At 46.5% G+C, this 23,130-nt stretch overlaps 1 protein-coding gene across 1 annotated transcript in view; it reads right to left on the bottom strand.

Annotated features, from left to right (window-relative positions):
• The window catches only part of LOC308262466 (scavenger receptor cysteine-rich domain-containing protein DMBT1-like), a gene marked incomplete at both ends in the record, with an annotated part of 99,283 nt that overhangs the window by 14,588 nt on the left and 61,565 nt on the right, over positions 1-23,130 (bottom strand). Inside the window, 6 exon segments of the mRNA XM_080694876.1 lie at positions 6,974-7,031; positions 7,482-7,617; positions 18,323-18,473; positions 20,196-20,308; positions 21,787-22,058; positions 22,640-23,028. Coding sequence (XP_080551002.1) covers positions 6,974-7,031; positions 7,482-7,617; positions 18,323-18,473; positions 20,196-20,308; positions 21,787-22,058; positions 22,640-23,028 — 1,119 coding nt within the window.

Genomic DNA, 23,130 nt, shown 5'->3' with positions numbered 1-23,130 from the left:
ATAAGTTGTTTTAGTTCTGCACTGAATGATAAGCCTTTTAAGAGTGAAGAATGTGCACATAGGTTTTGGTATGTCGAAAAAAAGTGACTGATAGGAAAGGACACTTTAATTACATTCTATGACTTATAAGTCATATATAAATACATATATATACACATATAATATGTGTATGTATGTGTATTTCTATACATATTTTATATGCAATATGTATGTTACATATTCTATATATATTTAAGTTTACATACTACACATTTCACATTAATACATTAGAAAATACCCAAGGGACCACAATGAGATGAAGAAAAGATGAGATATTCTGAAAGACCTATGTTCCAGCCTCAAGGTGACAGGAACAATTTCAGTAACTATTCTATATCTGGTTGACCAACCCAAAAGAGTTGGATGTAAAAAATAAAAGCTGGGTTGAAGTCCATGTTTGTATCTGGAAGAGTGTCAATTCACCCAAACTCTTTCTCACCCAAGGCTGATCCAGGAGATCAGACACATCCCAGTCACACACATGGGCTTTATAGACCAACATGCTTCATAGCAAGGCTTACACAGCTTAGGGAAGCCATAGCAGAAGCCCTTCCAGCACCTACCTACCTTCTGGAACACCATAGAAATATGCAGTGAAGTATGTAGGTCTCTGTTTGGGTGTTCTGGAGTACTTGATTGATGCAATGTTGGAGGAGGACCAATAGCTCATATCAGAACCTTCATAAATCCTCCCAAATGTTACAGCCCCCTCAGCTCCATCTAGAACTTCCAGGCTCTCATTCTTAGAGGTGAGACTGTTGGTTAAAAGAAAAAAAAACAGGAATCAGTGTTTGGAATTTTCCTCTCTCCACCCTGAAGATGTCTTCTACCAATGATTCAAAATCAGAAACCTATAGACAGGCGTGGTGGCACACGCTTGTAATCCCAACATTCGGGAGGCTGAGACAGGAGGATCACATTTTGTAGACAGCCTCAGCTACTTAGTGAGGCCCTCTGCAACTCAGTGAGACCCAGTTTCAAAATAAAGAATAAAAAATTGGGCAGGGGGTGTAGCTCAGAGGTCAAATGCCTCTGGGTTCCATCCCCAGACCTGCAAAAAAAAAAAAAAAAATCAGAAATCTTACAGATTTGCTTGTGGGAAGAACAAAGCCAGATGAAACACAAGGGGAGGAAAGTCTATCGGGTCTTCTGAAACAACAATGTCAAGTCACCTCAGGCCCTTCTCATCCTCCCTGAAAGCCCCCGCTTCCACCTGGGCTGCAGATGACTTCCAAGTGTCATGGTTTCGGGTCTCCTGGGAAGTCCAGCCTATGGCTCTGGAAATCCTACTCAGGAATTTTCATTCCAAGCACCTGCTATGATCTGGGGCCATGGAAGAGTAAATGCAGCCAACACAGTGGAGAGTTTCCTTGAACCTCAGCCTCTACAGCCATGAGTGTGTGGGAACCACACTTTGCTTCTGGCCTTCTCCTCCACAGCTGATGAGGCAGCTCCATATAGTGAGACGTGGACTGTACATGAGGTTACCCCTAGTTTTGAGGCAGCTATTTATAAAGTACTTCCCATCTACAGAGCACCTGCTGACTCTCAGCCTCCATTCTCCCCACTACTGATGGACATGTGGCTCCCGTGTTGAATTCCAGGAAGAATATCTGAGAATCTCATGTATTAACAAATGCTGCAAGTGGAAACCCTTTTTTGGTGGCATCACTTTGCTCATTAAAAAAAATTCTAGGAACCCCCCAAAGAGACTCTTATTCCAGTAGACATGCACACAGACAGACAAGAGTTACATTGCACTTAACCCCACCTGGAGTTCTTTTCCTGGTAATACATGGGACACATGGAAGAGGAAGTTCTGCCCAGCTCTGCACACCTCTCATGAGGAAAGGGGTTTACCTGTCATGAAAGAGTTTTCCTGGAGCAGAAGCATGAAATGCAACATAAAACCCTAGGTGAGGAAGCTGCGTCTTGTAGGAGGAAAGGTATATCCAGCTGAGAATGTATCTTGAGTATAGGCAGATCTCTACCAGATTCCAGAGCATTCAGAACACTCAGCATGTCAAAACTGAGCACAGATAAAGAGGGCAGAGGGGGAGCGGAGATCAGAAGGCAGGAGAAATCAAGGAGTCAGCTCCTGAAGGGTTTTCAAGGCATGGGAAGGAGCTTAAACTTCATTCAGAACACAGAGAGCCACTGAAGGGTTTCAAGCTGGAGGGCCATGGAATTGGATTGTTCTACATGCCTTCAGTGGAGAGAGGGGTGTAGGTGAACCAGAAGAGGTGAAGCCAGATGCATTCCTAGAAAGTACCGCACATTAGCAGGGAGAATTCACAACCTTAGCACTCACTTGAGAACAGGAATTATTACAGAAATACGGTAATTTGATTTCATCTTGATGGTCCAGATGCAAAGTGTTTTCGGCCCAAAATAATTGATAATCTTGCCCCCAAGATCTGTGATGATGCCCCCGCAGTCACTATGCACTGAAACAGAAACAAAGGAAACCTGGAAACTGGGACTCCAGGACAACTTCAGGCCCGTGATGGGTTAAGACATTCCTGGGTCCCTGCCATTGATGATCCTCTTAACTTCCTGTCCTGAGAGGCAACAGAACATTGAGGATCCCAGTCTGATGATCCGATCAGGTGGGCTTTGTTTAGACTTTGCAAGATTTGTAAGGAACATGGCTACACATCTCTAAAGTATGTTAGGCTCATTGAAAATAGTAGAGATCGCCGGGCGTGGTGGCGCACACTTGTAATCCCCACGCTTGGGAGGTGGAGACAGGAGGTTCGAAGCCAGCTGTGCTGGCTTAAGAGACCCCGTTTCCAAATAAAAAAGTATAAAATAGGTCTGGGAGTGTAGCCTGGAGGTAGAAGGGTTTCCAGGAACCCTAGTACCACCAAAAGAAAAAAGAAAGAAAAGAAAATAGAAGAGATCAACAACCTTTCCCTCAAATATTTTTCTTCATGAATCTCATTTTCAAATTTTTGCTTCCCTGGAGGTCCTAGATCATATTTAAGACAGAGCAAGTAGGCTATACTCCTACCCCAAGAGAAGCCTTGCCCCCAGACAAATAGGAATGACTCTCCTGTTAAGATCTGTGTGTGGGGGGCCACCACCAGATTCATGGGTGCCTCAGGCTTCAACACTCAAAATGTGAGGAAAACCTCCCCTTCCTTGAGGTCCATTCTAGGATGCTATGGGCTCATGGCTGTTGACTTCTGACCCGGGCTCTTCCTGATCACTAAGGTTACAAATTGGCCCACAGGTGCCTTCATCACGAGGCATCCTGTGCTCCCTCTAGCCCGCAGCCTCATACACCACTGTTCCCCACCTCCTTCGATGCTGCCATTGCTCATTTGCAGGTGGAGCCACCCTCAACTCCACACTTTGGGCACCCAGAGAAGGCTCTATCCTCTGGTGACACAGGCTCTGTTGGGCAGTGGCTTTCTTTCCTGCCTGTTGAGTTTGGGCAGAGGGGAAGGTACAGGGTGCTTTCTGGGGCAGTGGAGCAATTTCCAAAAGGTAGGTGGGGAGTAGAATTAGGGATTGTGGAGGGTGAACAAGATGTTCAGGTGAAGAAATACTACAGGGTTTTTTTTGCCCAAGGATTGTCCCCAGTAGTACAAGCCTCTCCAATTGAGTTATTTAGACTTCAACCATAAGCATAAATTGCCCTGTAAAAAGAGGGAAAGGGGAACATGATAATGGCTGAACTTACCTCTTCTTACTTTATCAGCAAGGTTTACATCTGAAAGAAAATGAAACAGAAGAACAATTGAGAAGCTGGAGTTCCCAAAGGGTCAAGGCAGGAGGATGGACAATGAGCACTGTGGAGATGGGTCTGAGCACAAAGGGCTAAAGCAAAGCAGAGATGGGAGAGAGCATCCCTGGCTCATGCCTGGGAGCATCCCGGGTCTCATAGAGGGAGAGTAGAGGCATGGTGCTCAGTATCCAAAGACCAGCTTGTCTCCTACTTTCTCTACCCAAAGTGCAATGACCCCACTCTGGAGCCACAGTGAGAAATCTCTGCTCTCAGCTGGGTGACTGACCACCTTCCTAGTTTTCCCATAACATTCAATGTTTGCAAGTAAAACCCCTTGTCCTGGGATCCCCGCAGTCCTGGGCAAGACAAGACATCCAATCCTACTGACTTTGAGCTGAATATTTCTTCATAAAACTTGATAATGATACCAATGATCAACCCAATCTTCAAGAAACTGATGGAAAAGTTGTCATATGTAGAGAGATGAACCATCTAAATTGATGGAAATCTCACTATTTCAAGTTACATACTTGGAGCCAAGAGTCTGGAGAACAATCGCATGGCATCCCACAGTACAATTGGCACCGTGGTCATCCTTTAACATGACACTGTGGCCTGGAACATAGCCCATCCATCAACAGCCCTAGGGCACAGGCCTTGTGGTCATTACAGCATTGGGCAAGGTATTTCCAATATATGTACTTCTCTGAAGCATAAGTAAATTAGGGCTTAGTAAGCCAATATTGGGGTTTTGTCTGGATGAAATTAGACACCCCGTGCCAAATTATTAATGTTGTACAGTGTGACATGGCTGACTAAACATAAACTGGTTTCTAGCACTGTAATATGACAGTACCTATTCTTATCCCAAATTTATAAATGAGCTAAGCACAGTGTAAAGAGGCAAGAGGCATACCCTAAGCCATACCTAAACCAGGAGCAGAACGAGGACCAGGGACTTCGCTACTGTCACCTAACTGTCTCCATTTGGGTCACACTTGAACTGAACCTTTCTAATTAAAGACATCAGAATGTCACCAGAGGCCAAGAATCTGTTGACCACATCATACTCTTCTATCTCCAGGGTTCAGTGGGAACAGAGAACTAGTCTGAAACTGTTCCCAGTAATTTTCTGGGCATGAAGAGCTGTGAGCCTCCACTAGAGGACCAGCCTGTCTGTACTTGAGTCAAATATGAGAACTTGGAAAATTCAGCCTACAAAGGTCCAAGAGAACTAGGACTTTCTTTTCTACAAACACACCAGTGAGTTTCAGGTGATCCCTCAAGCTTCAAGACAAAGCTCCAGTTGCAATGTAGATGGAAGGAAAGTTAACCCCACTTCCTATGTGGTTTACAGGAACCAGACACCCTTCCCTTTTCTGGGGATGGAGGCAGATGCTCTAAGGCTTCCACCCCCCAGAGGTCAGGAAGGTCCCTAATCTGCATCCTTTCCTCTCCCTTGTGTATTCAGGAAGAACCCTCTATTTCCTCGAGCCCACCAAGCTTTCTAGAATCAAACATGGGCCATCCAGAACCAAGATAATGGACCATGCCCTGCTCTGTCTCCAGATGCCCCTCACCAGTCATGAAACAAGAGGCAGCCCACCCAGCAGGGCAGTGCGAGCCCAGGCCCCAGAGCCAGCTCCACTCTTCCTGAGACATAGTGGGACCAGAGGAAGCACCTTTCTCTCTGTTTTGTTCCTAGATGCACCCACTTTGTTGACCCTCCACCTTCACTCCATGGGATCCTCTCAACACATCCCATGCTGTCCTCTGCCAACCAGCCTGCCTGGGAAGGTCAGGCCAGAGCAACAGCTCCCTAGGAAGTCTCCGGGGACCACGCTAGCTGGGAGGATGCCGCTGGTGTCCCCAGCTGCCCCCACTGTCTGAGGGAGCTGCCCTGGACACTGCTTCCTTCTTTGCTACTTGGTGTCTTTATGTTGTATTGTTCTGTGTGCATGTGATTCAGTATGTCCAAAGATTTCTCTGATTGATAGGACAGAAGACAATAATCACGTTCCTTATCTTATATTTTATATGTGCTATGTATCTTACCTGTTTCCTATATTGTGAAGTTTAGATACTACACAGTTTACATAAGTACACTAGAAAATACCCAAGGTACCACAATGAGATTAGGAAAAATATGATATTCTGAAAGACCTATGCTTTATCCTCAAGGTGACAGGAACAATTTCAACAACTGTTGCGTATCTAATCAACCAACCCCAAAGATGTAGATGTGAAGAGATGCTGGAATAGAACCTATGTATGTGTCTGGAAGAGTCATCAATTTATCCAAACTCTTTCTCACCCAAGGGTGGACCAGGAGAGCAATGACTCCAACACATTCCAGTCACACTCTAGGTTTTGACCAACATGCCTCATAGTGGGACTTGTACCAGTCAGGGTGGCACCAGCAGAAACCTTTATGCCACCTACCTACCTTTTTCATAACCATGGTAATAGATGTAGAATACATAAGGTGCATGGTTGGGATTTCTGGAGTAACGGATGGTCATAAAGTTGGTAGATATTCGAAAGCTCAGGCGATGACCTCTACAAAATATCCCCAAAGAAACACTTTCTGGAGGAGCTCCATCCAGGATTTCCAATTTCTCATTCTGACAGTCTAACCTGTTCATGTAGAGGAAAAAATTGTATCAGTGTTTGTCCTCTCTCCACCCTGAAGATGTCTTCCACCAATGATTCAAAATCAGAAACCTTACAGATTTGCTTGTGGGAAGAACAAAGCCAGATGAAACACAAGGGGAGGAAAGTCTATCGGGTCTTCTGAAACAACAATGTCAAGTCACCTCCGGCCCTTCTCATCCTCCCTGAAAGCCCTCCCTTCCACCTGGGCTGCAGGTGACTTCCAAGTGTCATGGTTTCAGGTCTCCTGGGAAGTCCAACCTATGGCCCTGGAAATTCCACTCAGGAATTTTCATTCCAGGCACCTGCTATGATCTGGGGCCTCAGAAGAATAAATGCAGCCAACACAGTGGAGAGTTTCCTTAAGCCTCAATCTGTGTGAGAGGAGAGGCCCAGCCGTGAGTGTGTGAGGGCCACACCTCACTTCCTGTCTCCCCTTTCTGTGATGTTACCACCTCATTTATTCAAGAAAGATTCTAGGAAGCCCCAAACAGCCTCCTAGTCCAGTCAACATGCACATAGACAAGAGTCATGTACTTTGAACCCCACCTGAAGTTCTTCCTCTGGTATTACATGGGACACATCACAATGGAAGTTCTGTCCAGCTCTGCAGACATCTCATGAGGAAAGGGGTTTAGCTGTCGTGAAAGAGTTTGCCTGGAGCCGAAGCATGAAGTGCAACATGAAAAGCCTGGCTGGGGTGGCTGAGTCTGGTAGGGGCAGGATGTGACTAGCAGGTGGCATGGTATGAGTATAGCCAGATCACTGCTGACTTGTAGCATCCAGAAGCCTCAATGTGTCAAGGCTGGACAGAGACAGAGGACAGAGGGGGAAGAGGGATGGAGGAGTCAGGTCCTGAAGGGTTTGCAAGGCATGAGGAGATCAAACTTTATCCAGAAAGTGGGGAGCCACTGGAAAGCCGGATGGCAATGGAATTAGATTGCCCCATGTGGCTTTAGTGGAAGGAGGAGTGCAGGTGACCAGAAGAGGTGAAGCCAGATGCTTTCCTAGAAAGTACCGCACATCAGCAGGGAGAACTAACAACCGCAATACTCACTCGAGATCTGGAATCCGAAAAACAATTTGTTTGCTGGAGTTTATCTTGATGGTCCAGATACAACGTGTTTGTGGCCCAACAACGTTCTTGATTAGGCCATAGTTCTTCGTGAAGTTGCCCCCACAGCCACTGAATTCTGCAACAGAGGTAAAGTAACTCAGGACTCCAGGGCCACTCCATGCTCATGACAGGCTGTGACATTCCTGGACCCCCATCAGTGATGCTATTCCTAACTTCCTGTACTCAAGAACAATACAACATTAAGGATCCTGGTCTGTCAACAGATGAATCATAAAGGAAACATATATACCCACTATAATCACTCCTTTTCACTATAGTACTTGAGACTCTAGTCAGAGCAATAAGGCAAGAGAAGGACTTCAACCCAAAGCACATGTCATCCTAAGTGGAGAGGGAAGGGGGAAATGTTAAGGTCTGCACCTACCTTGCCTTCTTTGACCTCTACTAATAGCCATGGCTGAAAGAAAGCAAAACAGAAATACAAATGAGAAGCTGAAGGTCCTGAAGGGTCAAGGCAGGAGGATGGACAATGAGCACCGTGGAGAGGAGCCTGAGCACAAAGAGCTTGAGCTGAGGAGACACAAGAGAGGTCATCCCTGCCCCATGTGTGGGAGCACCCTGGGTCTCGCAGAGGCAAGAGTGGAAAGGAAGCAGGGCACGCAGCATCCAAAGACCAGTTCATACCCTGCTTTTTCCTTCTTTTCATGATTCTACACGAAGTGCAAAGACACAGCTCTGGGGCCATGGTGAAAAGAGTCTTCTGTGTTAAGGTGACCGACATTGTCCTCTTTGCTCACGACTTTAACCCTTTTAACACTGAAAGTTTCACATCCTAGGAAACCCATATACTAATACGAACCTGAGCATTCCTCATTGCAAATTCCTTAACAAACCAGTGATCAGTTTGCTATTGGAATGAAGCAACTGAACACATTTTTTAAGTAAGGAGAAATGAACCACCTTTATCTTGTAATTTCAGGGACCTGAGTTGGGTTACTTCTTTCCCTCAACATTTGGAAAAATTGGTTCTAGTGCGCTCCCTCACTGATATCAAAATCTGCTGACACTCACGGGCCTACTACCAAAGGTATAATATTTACATAATATATGTACCTTATCCCATATACTTTAGAACATCTCTGAATTGCTTATACTAGTTCATACATTATTAACTAGTTGTTTTACTGCACTGTTTGGAGAACAGTGATAAGAAAATGTTACTGGTGTGTAGTGTAGATACAGCCATCATAGTACTAGCTCCATAGTGCACTGCCTGCAGTGGGTTGGATCTGTGGATATGGAACCCGTGTGTAGGGAGGGCTGCCTCGCGTGGACCTGAGAGAGACCTGATCGTCACCACATGTCACGGCACTCTGGCTCACTGGCATGGCGTGCAGTAGTGGGCACGAGAAGAGCTTGGGAAGGAGACAGCCCAGGTCACAGTTCTGGTTAGCATTAGAGCTGAATGGCTTGAGACACATTATTTACTCTCTCACTAAAATGAAACTTAATTATAACTGCTAATATGTTGAAGGAGTATGAACCACATAATGTGATGGCACAGAGCCCAACACAGGGTAGTCAGCCACCGACTCCCCTGTCATTATCACATTTTTAAGACATTCACTTTATTTCCCAAGTTAGATAGTATTACTTTGCTTCGTGAATTAGAAATCACCTTGGGGCCTTAGAATATAGTCTACATCGCAGGCCATCCAGGATGGCCTGCCCTCATTAGCTGTTTTCCTGTTTGCCCCGAGGTGCAAAGAAAGAAGTCCCCCCCCCTCCAGCTGCAGTCTCCATCAGCTCCGCTCTAGAAGATATAAATATGCTTTGTCATATATCAGACCACAGGGCAGGTCCTTGCTGTGCGTAAAACTCTATGCAATGTGCCAGGACTGAGCTACATCTACCATGATCTCCCCTGATCTAGATTCTCAGGTCCAGGACTTGAAGCATGGAGAACAGACTGCCCTAAGCATCACCAATATTCAGACCCCCCACAGTGAGGTAAAGGTCACCCCAGGGGGTCTTTAATAATTAACCCTCACTACAGGTTGTGTGGGGTTCACTGAGTGCTCATTATTCTATATCTGGGATCAAAGAAGTTGAGTGATGTTGTCAGGCTCACAGAGCACTATTCGGCTTTGAGCTACAAAAGATGAGTTGGCCTATCCCAGTTCCCAGGGCCCAGCCCTCTGAGAGAGCATTGACTCACCGAAGGGCACCCTAACCCCTGTCAGGGAAGTCCTACTTGTTGTTGTCCCCCAAACTGCTACAGCCACCATCTGTGGGATCAAGCAGGGACCCCATGCCACCTCCGGGATGCACACGCTGCCACACTCTACCAGGTACTTCTCTGCAGCATACACCCTTGACCACACTACTGGGGACACCTCTGGAGCAAGAACAAGTCTGATTATTTCAGCCTGCCTCAACTGCCAAGTGAGGCAGGCTGGCCCCAGAACAGACTCAGCATCATCCAGAGGGAGGTCTCACAGCACATCTTTGCGAGTAACAAGCAAACAACAAAATCCTCAAAGGGGAAGAGAGGTGGTGTGCCCAGGAGGGTACTCAGGGGCCATGCTTTACCTGAATGGATCAGTACCACGCAAGCAAAGGCTGCAAACACCCTCATCCTCGGCAGGTCCCTCGCCAGCCACAGGCTTAGCTCGGGTGGCTTTGGGCTATATAGAGACACACCTGAAATCTGATCTCCTCCCTCCCCGCCCCCAAGCCAAGATTGGCCAAGGGGCAGGAGCCAAAGGTGCTGCTGGGTCCCCTGGGTGGTCTAGAGAGGAAGGTGTGAAGCGTGACTGGGCGCAATCAGGTCCTGTCACTGAGACTGAAAAATAATGCCCAGTTGTTTCTTTCTTTTCCCAGTGGTCCCAGCAGCATAGCCCCATTTGGTCATGGGCCAGCATGGCCTTCTGCCGGGGAGCCCTCCTGCCTTGGGTTAACTCACACCACTTCACCCCCATTACAATACTTGAGCCTCACACTCCTGGGAAGTGAGGCAGGCCAGGGGTCCTGGGGCTGGTGAGCACCTGGGACCAAGAGAAATGCCCGCAGTCACTGGACATCTACGGCAGAACCTGGGCCAGGTCCTGCTCTCCTGATTGACCAGTGTCTCCAACAGCCCACTGGATGTAATTCATGAACAAAGGCACAGAAACAAGCCTTGAAGCCATTTGAGGTGTTAGTAGGCAGAAAATGGAACAGTAGGAGGAGCAGGTCCCGCTGTGGCTGAGATTACCCAGATAGGCAACCATGTGTCTGTGCTTAGTACACATGTATACTATGTCGGGGACTCGGAGGCTGCCTTTGTTAAAAGCACTGATTCTTCTCTCAGGCCTACAGATGCTCAATGAGTCACTAAAAGCAGGATAAAGCTTGACATCTCTGCCTTCACTTTGTACCTGTCTTCTTCACTTTCTTAAACTTTGGATAAGATTTCTTCTCAACTCTATCCATAGGCATGTTAATCACTTAAGAAATGTTCATCTAAAACCAGCAGTCTACTCCAAGGAAGAAGACACCAAGATGGAAATAGCTAAGGTACTTTTACGATTTACAAGGACATTCAAAGGCCTGCTTCACAGCATCCTGTTTCAGACCCTGGAGCGACACCTGAAGTTTCCGCTCATTACTCTCCATCTTCCAGAAACAGCAGAGCCTCTCAAGCCCCATGACAAGACTCTCCTCCACCAAGTAAGATCAGTAGTCTCGTGGGAACCAAATTTCCCTCCTTCCAGGATGGGAGGTATAAAAATCCTAAGCAGCAAATGAAATTTGGCACCTCAAGTGATAAGGACGTGTCCAGAGCCACCTTACAAACCCAGAGCTGAGATGGTGGTCAATCAGATCACTGTTCTGCCAAGGCTGATTAGGTACACATACCTCCATCTCCTGCCCTATTCTTCTTCAGTTTAAACTAAAGCTCATGTCAGTGCCCCAAAGACAGGGCTGACACACTTGGTCTCACTTTGCCTTTTCAATATGGCTGTACTCATTCAAGTTCCTTCCCTGCTTTTCACCATTACTTTTTCTACTTGGTTTCTGGGGCAAGTAACTAAAACTGATATTTGGGGACCCACAGAGTCTGGTCTCTGGCCTCCAAGTCCAGTAAAACACAGCAAAATACCTGATAGAATACATTCTGGCAGTTCCTTAAAAGGCTACACGTAGAGCCACATTATAGCCCAGTAATGCCAGTAAGTATATATTCATGAGACTTGAGAACACATGTCCACACACAAACTTGGACGTTCATGGCAGCATTGCTTATAACAGTCAAAAAATAAAAACAACCAAAATATCCATCTGATGATGTGTCGATAAATAAAATGTGGTATATTTATACAACAGAGTGTTACCAGTCATGAGAAGGATTAAGATATTAATACATATAAAACATGGATGAACCACAAAAACATCATGCTAAGTAAAAGAAGATAGTCACAAAAAATCACATATTGTAAGATTCTACTTACAGGAAATATCTAGCAGAGGCAGGTCCAATGACAAAAATCAGATTAGTAGTAACCTAAGTTTGGAGTGAAGGCTGAAAACAAATGAGGAATGACTTTTGATGGACATGGTATTTCTTTTGGAGGTAATGAAAATGTTCTACGACTGACTATGGTGGTCCCTGCACACCCTATGAATATTCTAAAAAATATTCTAAAACTTAATTGTAAGCTTTAAGTAGGTGAACTGTGTGGTATGTGAGTTACATCTCAATAAAGCTATTGTATAAAAATATTAATGGATGTTAAGGCTATAATTACATTGTTAAAATAATAGCGGCAGCATAGGAAAAGAACAGAGCTAAAACAACTTGATCACTTCAATTGTCTTTCTCTAGCAACTGGCCTGAGTTCTGTGAAGAGACAGGGAAAATCAGAACCTATGGCCCATGGTCGGGGGGGGGGGGCTCCCTTCTCATGGCTGCTGTCCACACCAGAGCAACTCTGGACCAACCTTTCCCAGTATGTCCACCCAGTATGTCCAACCTTTCCCAGTATGTCCACCCTTGACTGCCATGGCACTATTCCTTTAGGGCAGTGCTTCTCAGCCAGGGAAAATTTCTGCCCTCTTTTTCCATGATATTTGACAACGTTTGGAAGAGACATTTTTCATTGTCATGACTTGGGCACATGAGTGAAGATGTTACTGTCCATTGGTAGGTAGAGCCCAGAGATGATGTGAAACATCAGGCAGTGCATAGAGAACCATTCAGCTCAAAAAGTCAATAGGCCCCAGGCTGAGAAACAGTGGTTTAAGAGGTCACAAGTGACCCTGGTGACGCCGGGCGCAGTGGCGCACGCTTGTAATCCCCGCACTTGGGAGGCGGAGACAGGAGGATCGCGCAGGTTCAAAGCCAGTTGCACTGGCTTAAGAGACCCTGTTTCAAAAACATAAAATAGGTCTGGGAGTGGAGCCCAGAGGTAGAAGGGCTTCCAGGAACCCCAGTACCACCAAAAAAAGTGACCCTGGTGAGTCAGAGTAAATAAACTTATATTTTGCCACCTACAAACAGCACAACTGTCTACAAAAGATCATTATCAACTCACACAAATCAAGAGAACATGGTTCTCCATTTCCCTGGATCCACCAAATTTTTAAAAATGAGCAAATATGCAGGAAATAATATCGAACTTTTACATAATTCCTGTGGTACTGGGGATTGAACTCAGCGGCATTCTACCTCCAAGTTATACCCCTAGACTGATTTTATTTCTTATTTGGAAACAGGGTCTTACTAAGTTGCTGAGACTAGCTTCAAACCCATGATCCTCCTGTTTCAGCCTCTCAACTACTGGGATTACAAGTGTATGCCATTACTAATATCTAATTTTTAAAAGGTAAAATTCCCCATTCTCCAGTGGAGTTGGCATCTTTTTAATATCTCCCATGATGTGGCAGCGTTTTGTGAAGTGCTTGCTCCCATCTCTCCCATCTTCTGGCCTGTTTCCCATCGCATCCCTCTTCTTGTGGACCACAGAAGCTGTCTTTATCCAACCCACGGCTTGCTTACGTGGGCCCTAATGGGTTCACAGTGTGAAGGAGCTCTGTACTCCATCAGAACAGGGTGAACCTACCAGTTATGCACTATCTGGTTGCTCAGCTGTCCTAGCTGAGAATGGAGGGAGAAGCAATGTCAGAAAGCCTCTCCCTGCTCAGTATCCAATGCTAATTCTAATTTAGGTGTTAAGCCTCCAATGTATTGCTAATATAGAGTGCAATACTTCCTCCCATTTCTCCTTTCCTTCCTCACTCCAGAAATCCTTTATGTTTACTATGCTCCTCACCCTACTCCTGCCCCTGAACCAAGTTCCTGACATCCTCCCTGAAGTCCCTGTGCTTACAGCTACACCAGTCAATTTCTGTCCTTATTGATGGAGCCAGGCTTTCTGAGACCTGCTGCTGAAGACATTCCAACCACACAAGATTAGGAGACAGAAAATAAAGTACCTGGTCAGGCGTGGTGGGCACGCTTGTAGTCCCCACGCTTGGGAGGCGGAGACAGGATGATCGCGCAGGTTCGAAGCCAACCGCGCTGGCTTAGGAGATTCTGTTTCCAAATAAAAAAGTATAAAATAGATCTGGGAGTGTAGCCTGGAGGTAGAAGGGTTTCCAGGAACCCCAGTACCACCAAAAAAAAAAAAAGAAAAAGAAAAGAAAGTACCTGGATAAATATAAAAAATAAAGCGCCTGCCCCTTAGTACCAGTCCACCATCAGTCTACCACCAGTTGGTGCTGCCAAGGCCAAGCAGGCCAACTGTTTGTGGACTTCGAGGTGCCAAACAGCTTGGGTAGGTGATTGCCAAGAAATCTCCTGAGCCCTTCTGACAGAATATTAACTTCAGCCTCTCCAAAGTCCTAAGATATGTGTGCACATCTGCTGTTCCAGTCCAGTGCATCATCAGAATCTTCAAACCAGCCGCAACTGTTGAAAAAATGCATTCAAGTAAACAAAAAGAATGAAAAGAAAATATGCAAACTATTATGCTTAGAAAACAACCGTTGTGGACTTCCGGGAAGATGGCGACTGAGAAAAGCAGGGCTTAAGAGCCCCGCTAACAACCAATCTCCATTACCACAAAATCAGCGCCTTTCATAGCCAGAAAACACCATCACCAGAGAAACAAAAAATCACCAGGCTCCAGAGAGGAAGGGGACTCAGAATGGACGGAGCTCAGAGCCACAGAGGAGATACACCGGCCTCACGCCCGAGGAAGCGGCAGCAGCGTCTTACTGCCGGCGGCAGCGGCAAGTTCACCAGGCAGCTATAGCGAGCCGAGGTGAGCCACTGCGGAACAGCTGGGTGGGATTTTTCTGCGCAGGGAGCATCTAAAGCTCCCAGTGGCTGAGCTCAGCACACGCTGCAGGGACTCAGAGCAGAGTTCAAAAACAGAGAAGAAATACGCCAGCCTCATGGCCGAGGGCGTAGCAGTGGCGCCATATTGCCAACAGCGGCAGCAGCAGCGAATTCACCGAGTTCACTACAGCTCCATCTGTGTATTCAACAACAGTGAGTCAAATTGCAGGCCACAGAGGAGAAATCCCAGTACTGCACTCCCAGGGACTTGACCCAGTGGGGGAGTGGTGGTGGCAGAGATATCACACCATAGGAGAACGCCCAACCTGGCACCCCCCCCCCCATAGTCTAAAGCAGCCTCTATAGACTCTCTGGGTCTGAAACCCTGTGATATAACCCAGTAAAAGATAGTGGGGCCTGAGATATCACAGACTCGATATCCAGAGCACCTTAAGTGAAGTCATAGTGACAAAAGGAAAAACCCAGAGAAGACACAAACTTCCAAAATCATGGGAAAGAGGAATAACAATGGAGCAATGAATGCCCACAACCCCACAACATCAGAACCCGATAAAACAGAAATTCAGAGATTTCTAGAAGATCAAATCAGGAAAATAACTGTAGAAATAATAGAGGTGTTTCGAAAAGAATTCAGAGAGAGCCAAAGAGAGATAAAGGATGCAATTAATGAAGTAAAGGCCTCAATTCAAAGCACAAACAACCGATTAGACCACATGAAGAACAGAATCTCGCTCTTAGAAGATGATCAATCCAAAAATGAACGCATAGTTTCTAATCTAGAAAAAAATATCCGACAGCAGGAATCTGACATTGAAGAAATATGAGTCCATTTTAAGAGAGCTAACCTAAGACTAATTGGAATAGAGGAGGGAAAAGAAAGTGAAACCAAAGGGATCAACAATCTCTTCAAGGAAGTAATAGCAGAAAAATTTCCAAACATAGAACAAGAGGTTGATACACAGGTCCAGGAAACTTATAGAACTCCCTTTAGACAGGATCGGAGGAGAGGATCCCCACGCCACATAATTGTCAAAATGACCAATGTGGAAGCCAAGCTGAGAATCTTAAAGGCAACAAAAACAAAGGGCCAAGTGACATTCAGAGGCAAACCAATTAGAATCACTCCAGACTTCCCAAACCAAGTCATGAGAGCCAGAAGGGCTTGGAGTAACATATTCCAAACTCTGAAAGAAAAAAACTTCCAGCCAAAAATTTCCTACCCAGCAAAACTTTCTATCAAATTAGATGGCAAAATAAGAAGCTTCCATGACAAACAGAAACTGAAGGAATTTATGTCTTCAAAACCAGCTCTAGAGAAAATACTCAAAGAGATTAACTACAAAGAAGAAATAGGTAACACACACCAGAACCAGAGAAACAAGATTGTCCATCCAACAGACAACTAAGATTAATTATCTGTGGAGATTAATTACTTATGTTAGTCTTTTACCTATCTCTAAATTGTATTGTTTGCTTTTATTGTTGCTAATTTTTAGGATTTCTAGTTGGAATATACCTTCAGATATAGCATTTAGAAATATTTTATCCCATTCAATCAGTAACTTTTAACTATTTACATTGTCTTTGGATATACAATATTTTTTTTATTTCTTAGGGAGTTTGTATACTCTTCTGTTGCCTGTACCATTGAAATCATATCCAAGAAATCACTGCCAATTTCAGTGTTGTGAGGTTTTATGACCCAGATTTTCTTCTAAAAGTTTATAGTCTTAAGATTTATATTTAGGTCTTTTATCTATTTTGAGTTAATATTTGTATATGGGATTAGGTAAGGGTCCAATTTTATTCTTTTTCATGTAATTATTATTTTTCAACAATATTTAGTTGAAAGATTATTATTTCCCCCAACAAATGTTTGTGGAAACCTTGTCAAAAATAACTTGACAATATAGGGAAGAATTTAGCTCTAGGCTTTTATTTAACTCCAATGGTTTATATATCTGCCTTTAAAACAGTACTACACTGTTTCAATTATTGTAACTTTATATGGTTTGAAATCAGAAAATATATATCTTCTAGCTTTGTTCTTCTTCGAGATTGTTTTGGGTATCTAGAGTCCATATTCCATATTAGGATAGATTTTTTTCCTGAAAAATAAATATATAAATATATGATAGTTTCACCTAAAAAAAAAAAAGAAAAAAACATTCTCTGGTAAGAAAGAAAGCAAAAAGAAATATTGAAATGTTATCTTTAAGTTATCAAAAGCTTGGTATCAGACAAATGAAACTGTTATGTGAGATTATCATCTTTAATACTAGATGTCAACCACTAAGCCAAGCATGGGAAGGAGGGATGGGGAGGGAATGGGGTGGGAATCGGGTGGGGGCTGACTGGGCGATGTGTGCATGTATTTCTACAAAAGTTTGTATCCCACTATGATGTATGAATACAGTGCACCAATAAAAAAATTTTAAAAAAAGAAAACAACCGTTGTAAAGGTTCACATAAAACCATCCTTAATGACTGCCCTAAGCTGAAACTCCGTCAACTGACTTTCTAAAAGCAAATTATGCAAAATGCAAACACACTAAAACTAAATCAGTAAACTATATATTGCTAACTATAGCTACACCCTCATACCTCTGTTGCAACAAATAGCCCCAGTACCATTCTGAGTAATTATTGCTAATCTTTGGTACAAATTCTGAAAGTTCAAGTGAAAATGACCCAGAAAGTTCCAAAGATTTTTTATTTTTAGTGAAAATATCCAAATTCCTACATAGATTAGTTGATGTTCTCACTGTACTGGACTTTCCTTTTTTTGTAGTCGGTGGCCAGTGCCATCGGATTCAGCACAAGTACTCTTCCTGGCCAGTAGTACAGCCCTTCACTTCTAAGTCAGCCATTACCCTCATGTTCTTTGCAATCTCAGCTTTGGAGTAGTAGAAGTATATCTCTAGTGTTCTCAACACATACTCATACACACACACACACACACACACACACACGGTCACTATGTGAAATAGTGTGTTGATTTAAAAAAATATATATTGTCCAAATCTCAAAGGGAAAATCAATGACAAAGGTAAGGATGGTACCTTTGCCACAGAGAAATCCAGCAGCAACCAACACGAGGAGGGGGCCAAACTTAAGACCACCACAGGTGGGATGGATGGACATCATGTGTCCCTGACGTCATGCCCTGAAAGAGCAGTGATATTCTGGCCAAGGATGGAAGACCCGACCCACTACAAGGACACATCAGATAAGCCCTGTTATCATTTAGATTTTGAATGTCCCTCCCTCCACTTCACATAGACAAGGCAGCCATGTTAGAGGTGGGGCTTGGTTGCTAAGGAGAGGTCCCTCGGGGTGTGGCCTTAAGGGCTATATATGGTCTCTCTCTCTCTCTTTCTCTCCCTCCCTCCCTCTCTCTTTTGACCTATGTGATGTGAGAGCAGAGCCCTCTCACTCTTTCTGCTTTTTGCACCATGCTCTGATACCATCAAACCTGCCAGGGTGTGAGCACCCCTCTGGCTAGAACCCCCGCTGGCCATCCTAGGGGTCCTGGAGTCGGGGGGCTGGAGGCTACGGCCTCTGTAGGGGAACCTGCCTTCATGCTGTAGTAGGGACCAGGGTGGAAAGGAGCGCTGCTGATTAGCCTGTTGTCAAAGGAGAAAAACACATTTTAGCTCCTTGCAGAGAAGGAGAGGGAACAGTGGTAGTGGTGCCAGAGTTCTTTATTAGAGCTAGAAATCATGGAACAACTTCCTATCATGGACAGTTACCGACCCCCAAGTAACAAGGGCCAAGGACAAAATGGCCTCCAGGTTGAGCCGCAGTACCCCCTGGGTGCCCCGACTGAGGCAGGGTTGGAAGGTAGGCTCTGTCCCAGAAAGAAATAGGACTCAACTCAGAAAGGTGCAGTGTCCCGGCCTTTCTCTTCTCCTCCCTGGGGAACTGTGGCTGGGTATCATTCATTCAGCTGAGGGTGTAGCCTGGTGTGGGGTCACTGGGCTCTGAGCAGGTCCACGGATGCTGGTGCCTGTGCGTCAGTGTGTTGCTGTTGCTTTTCAGGGGCGTTTGCCAGTGCTCCAGCCTTTGAGCAAGGTGGTTTTGGCTGACCATGGCCAGGAGAATAGAAAGGAAGAGCCAAGATGGCCCCAGGACCCCTCGTTCATCTGCCCCCCTGGGCATAGAGGTGATGGGTTTGCTGCAGCCAGTGGCAGGCAGCTCTCAGTGAGCTCCAGTCAGAGCTGAGACATGCCGGCACTCTGTCCCTTTGTCCTGGAGTGTCCCCAGCAGTTCCTGTCCTGCTGGGGTCTCATCTTATTCAAATGTCATGCCTGGTGCTAGGTTTATCCTAGCAGCCCTGTCTTGGGGCAGGGTCCCTAGCCTGGCTCGAGGGGTAGACATTGGGGTTGCTGTCACAGGACACAAGAGTTTCCATTTCTATGGAGCTGGGCTGGAGTCTGGGGTCTTCTCTTGTATTTTCTGGCAAATTCTCTGCCACTTTGGAACCCACCCCATTCCTTTGTCTCTTCTGAGCTGTGATGTCACTTGTCAATCTGCTGCTCCCTGGAGGTCCTGAGCAAACAGGATGCCTGTCCTAGGGATCCTGGGAGGTTTGCACGCTCCCCCGGAACTTCCCCAGCCCACAGCTCTGGACCTGAGCCACACACAGAAAGCCACAGACTCCCCGGGAATGAGGTAACCATCTTTAGTTTTAAGTCACAGGCACTAAAAATGAGAGTGCGGTTAGCATTCTTGTCTCTCTCTGGACTTCATTCTTCATACCCTACTCTGGGCAGAATCAAAATATGTCGGAGATACTGCGAGGGCACGCTAGCCATTCCCTGGAAGGTTCTGGAAGCCACAGAGCAGAGCCCTTCATGCTTTGTCTTTCCTGCCAACATAGCTGTGAGTCTCTGGAAACAATGACCAAGCAGACACTTGCTTTGAAAAAGACTCTTTATTCAACTTGCCCTATTGTAAGGAAAGACTGAGATTTATACTAGAGGCCAAGAAGCTGATTCATAAGAGGTCAGAAAAGGAATTCCATCTAGAGGAAGCTCCGCTGCTACTAGTGCTTGGCTCACAGTCACACGTGGGTGTGTAGACGTCGGCCCCGTTTATCTGGCACCTTCTGCTCAGCCCTGAGTCCGTGGATCTTGGGGAGACCAACTCTCATCTTTCTTTACCTCCGCCTCTCCCTACTTCACCATGCATTGGTGGCAAGGGAAACTGAGTCAGGGTGCCAGGCTCTGCACCCTCGTTTCTTCCATCCTCTGTGGGTGCCTGAACACCTGGGGCCGGTGTCTGAGCACGTTTCACATCCTAGTGCTCAGAGGACGGCGGCTGGCGGTTTGCTTCCTCCTGCCCACCGTGAAGGCTGCCACGACCAGGACCACGGCCAGGAAGACCCCCGCGGAGATGGCAGCTCCGTGACTGCTCCCCTGGGAGCCGGCTGGCTTCTCCACGTCTGCCACTGCCAGGTCTGGGAGGAGAACAGACAGAGATGATAGAATTGGGACCAGGGCAGAGCCCAGAAGAGACAGGAAGGGGAGCCAAGCAAGCCCCGTGGTCCCTGTCGGAGCTGTTCAGTGGAAAGGGATAAGGAAATAGAAGAGGGAAGTGATAAAGGGGAAACTGAGGCCAGATTCCAAAGGATAGCCAGTGTCCAGCCCAAGAGGTTTATTTCACATTGTCTTGTCAGCTGGGCGGGTCAGGGAAAGATTCTGAGTAGGAGCTCAGAACTGGGCTTTGGGAGAGCAATTCTGGCCCAAGGCCCCACAGGTAAAGGAGGGGAGAGAGCTGGGGCACTTTAGAAATGGATGCAAGAGCCCCAGGCAAGAGACAGAGTGGACCTGAGCTACTGCAGGGGCTGCAGGGAACAAAAGGGGAGGACAGAGGTGAGCATGGTCCACACACCCCTTTGCCCCGGCCCGCTGTCCCTTCCTCCATAGCTCCCAACCACCAGATGTGCCGTGCACAAGACTCATGCTGATGGCATCTTTTCTGGCTGGAGTATAAACTCCAGGGCAGAGACTGTGATCTCTATCTGTTGATCCATTTGCCTCCTGGCACACAATAGGCCACTAATAAACACGCATTGAATGACTGAGTGATGGAAGTGTCCAGAACCAGCTGGCCAGGGGGATGGGCCTAACAGGTCTCCGAGAGAGGGGAGCTGTCAAAGACACCCCAGGGGATCACCCTGGCACAGGCCAGGGCTTGTGGCCACTACTGCTGCCCCTCCCTGTCCCCATCACCACGGCCACCATATCTGCTGACCTGGCCCCAATTTGGGCCAGAGATCCTGAGAATCCCATTGGACATGTTTCTTTACCCACAGCCACAACAAAACAGCCCAGCAGAAATTATGCTTCCTGCCCTACAAGGGGAAAATGAGATGGCTCTGTGCAATGCCAAACACTGCCAGTTGCCAGCACAAATCCACGCTGCCTGCTGTTCTCAGCCCATCCAGACCTGATTTCAGTATGCCTCGCATTAGAATTGTGACCTCATCAGGAGGAATAATATTATCACCACTGATGCTAACATGGGTGATGATAATAGTGGTAACAAGCACCTGGTGACTTGCACCAAGCCGCCCCGGCAGTTTAACTAAAACTACTTTGTTTAACCCACTCCACAGTCCTAAGAAGTACGTACTAGCATTTCCACTTAGACGAGAAGCATGCATTCTGGGAATTCAGAACCCGGAAGATAAAGGTGTCAGGTCTGTCTGCCTTCCAGGTCAGAACTCTCTGCCCACCCCCTACACATGGTCCCTCAAAGACCTGGAGCTTTGGGGGAAGACAAGACCCAGTCTAACTCAGCTCTGTGTGGCCAAGCAGAGCACAGGAGGTGCTCAGATTAGGTTGGAGTATGACACAGCAGAGGCACCCCAAGTCCCGGAGAGTCATGAGCCCAGGCCCTGGCAGCCAGCAGGATCTGAGAGCAGTCACCTACCCAGGCTCCTCTTCTCTTCATGCGGGGCCAGCCGCTGGATGGGTCCAAGGACGACATCCAGCTTTTCATGGTAGGAGCCCACATCCCTCTTGGATCTCACCACGCAGCCTCTGTAACACCGGGAGGAGTAGTCGTACGCTTTGCACACCACCAGTTTACACTGCAGGTACACTGAGGGGAAGTGGTTCAGGAAGTGGAAGGAACTGAATCTGAAGCGGACGATGTGGGGTGACGGCTGGGAGTAGACTTGGTAGGTTTCATCCTTCACACACCTGGAAGAAAAGCAAAGCAACCAGTTAGCTTTCAGCAAGGCGCTGACTCAGCTGCAGCAGGCATGGAACTCTGCATTCCAGCAGAGATGCCCAGGCCTCCTGCGCCACCTCACCCTCCTTTCCGCAGAGCTCACGGGTCCCACCCTTGCTGCAAAGTGTGCAGACAGACCCTGGTGGCTCCCACACATCACCAGTAGCCTAAGTTGGGGCACCTGGGGTTGAATACCAGTTCACGGCCAACCTGCTGAGCGGTTCCCATCTCCCCATGTGTTAACTGGGGATGATGTATGACTGTCCTGCTTTTCTAGTCGGGGACATACGTGGTCCAACACAGAGCGCAAAAGTATCTCAAAAGGTAAAAGGCAGCTGGCCGTGGTGGCACATACTTGTAATCCCAGTACTTGAGAGGCTGAGATAGGAGGATCACAGGTTCAAAGCCAGCGCCAGCAACTTAATGAGGCTTTCGGGCGACTTAACAAGACTGTTTCCAAATAAGAAATAAATATAGGTCTGGGAGTATAGCCTGGAGGTAGAAGGCTCCTAGGTAAAAGTTAACTCTATCACTTGGTGACAGTCCTTACCCACTCCGGATGAGGTCGTAAGTTAAAGATGAGAAGTCATTGGGGTATGGTGAAGCCACGCAGGTGTCCACAAACAAGGCCAGGGAGGCATCAGCATGGAGGATTTCAGCCTGAATATACAAATTCTGGTCCAGGTCCACGTAGTAGGGGCTGCTGGTCACAGGGTGTAAGAAGGAGGAGGATGTATAAAAGGAGATGTTCACATCAAAGTTGCCATACTGGACTTCCTGGACTTCAATGGTGTCGTTGGCAATGTACATGACGTCCACCCAGCTATTCTGGAGCATCTTGCAGCTGACGCGAATATGGAGGTCCTTTTTCCTTTTGATGATGCCGTTCGAAACAGCTGCTTTGAGGAAGTTGGAATAAGTGATGGTGTCATTATCTACCTAGAAGGGGAAGGTGGGGGAGCAGAGTCAGGCAACTCACCTACCAAAGGAATCTCATTGCTGAGTGGGGCTAGAATGAGAAGAAGGTGACATCAAGACTTC

The sequence above is a fragment of the Muscardinus avellanarius genome, assembly GCF_963383645.1.
Source record: "Muscardinus avellanarius genome assembly, chromosome: 4".
NCBI classification, from domain to species: domain Eukaryota; kingdom Metazoa; phylum Chordata; class Mammalia; order Rodentia; family Gliridae; genus Muscardinus; species Muscardinus avellanarius.
Note: the sequence above shows the minus strand (reverse complement) of the source record. Positions and strands in the feature narration are given on the sequence as shown.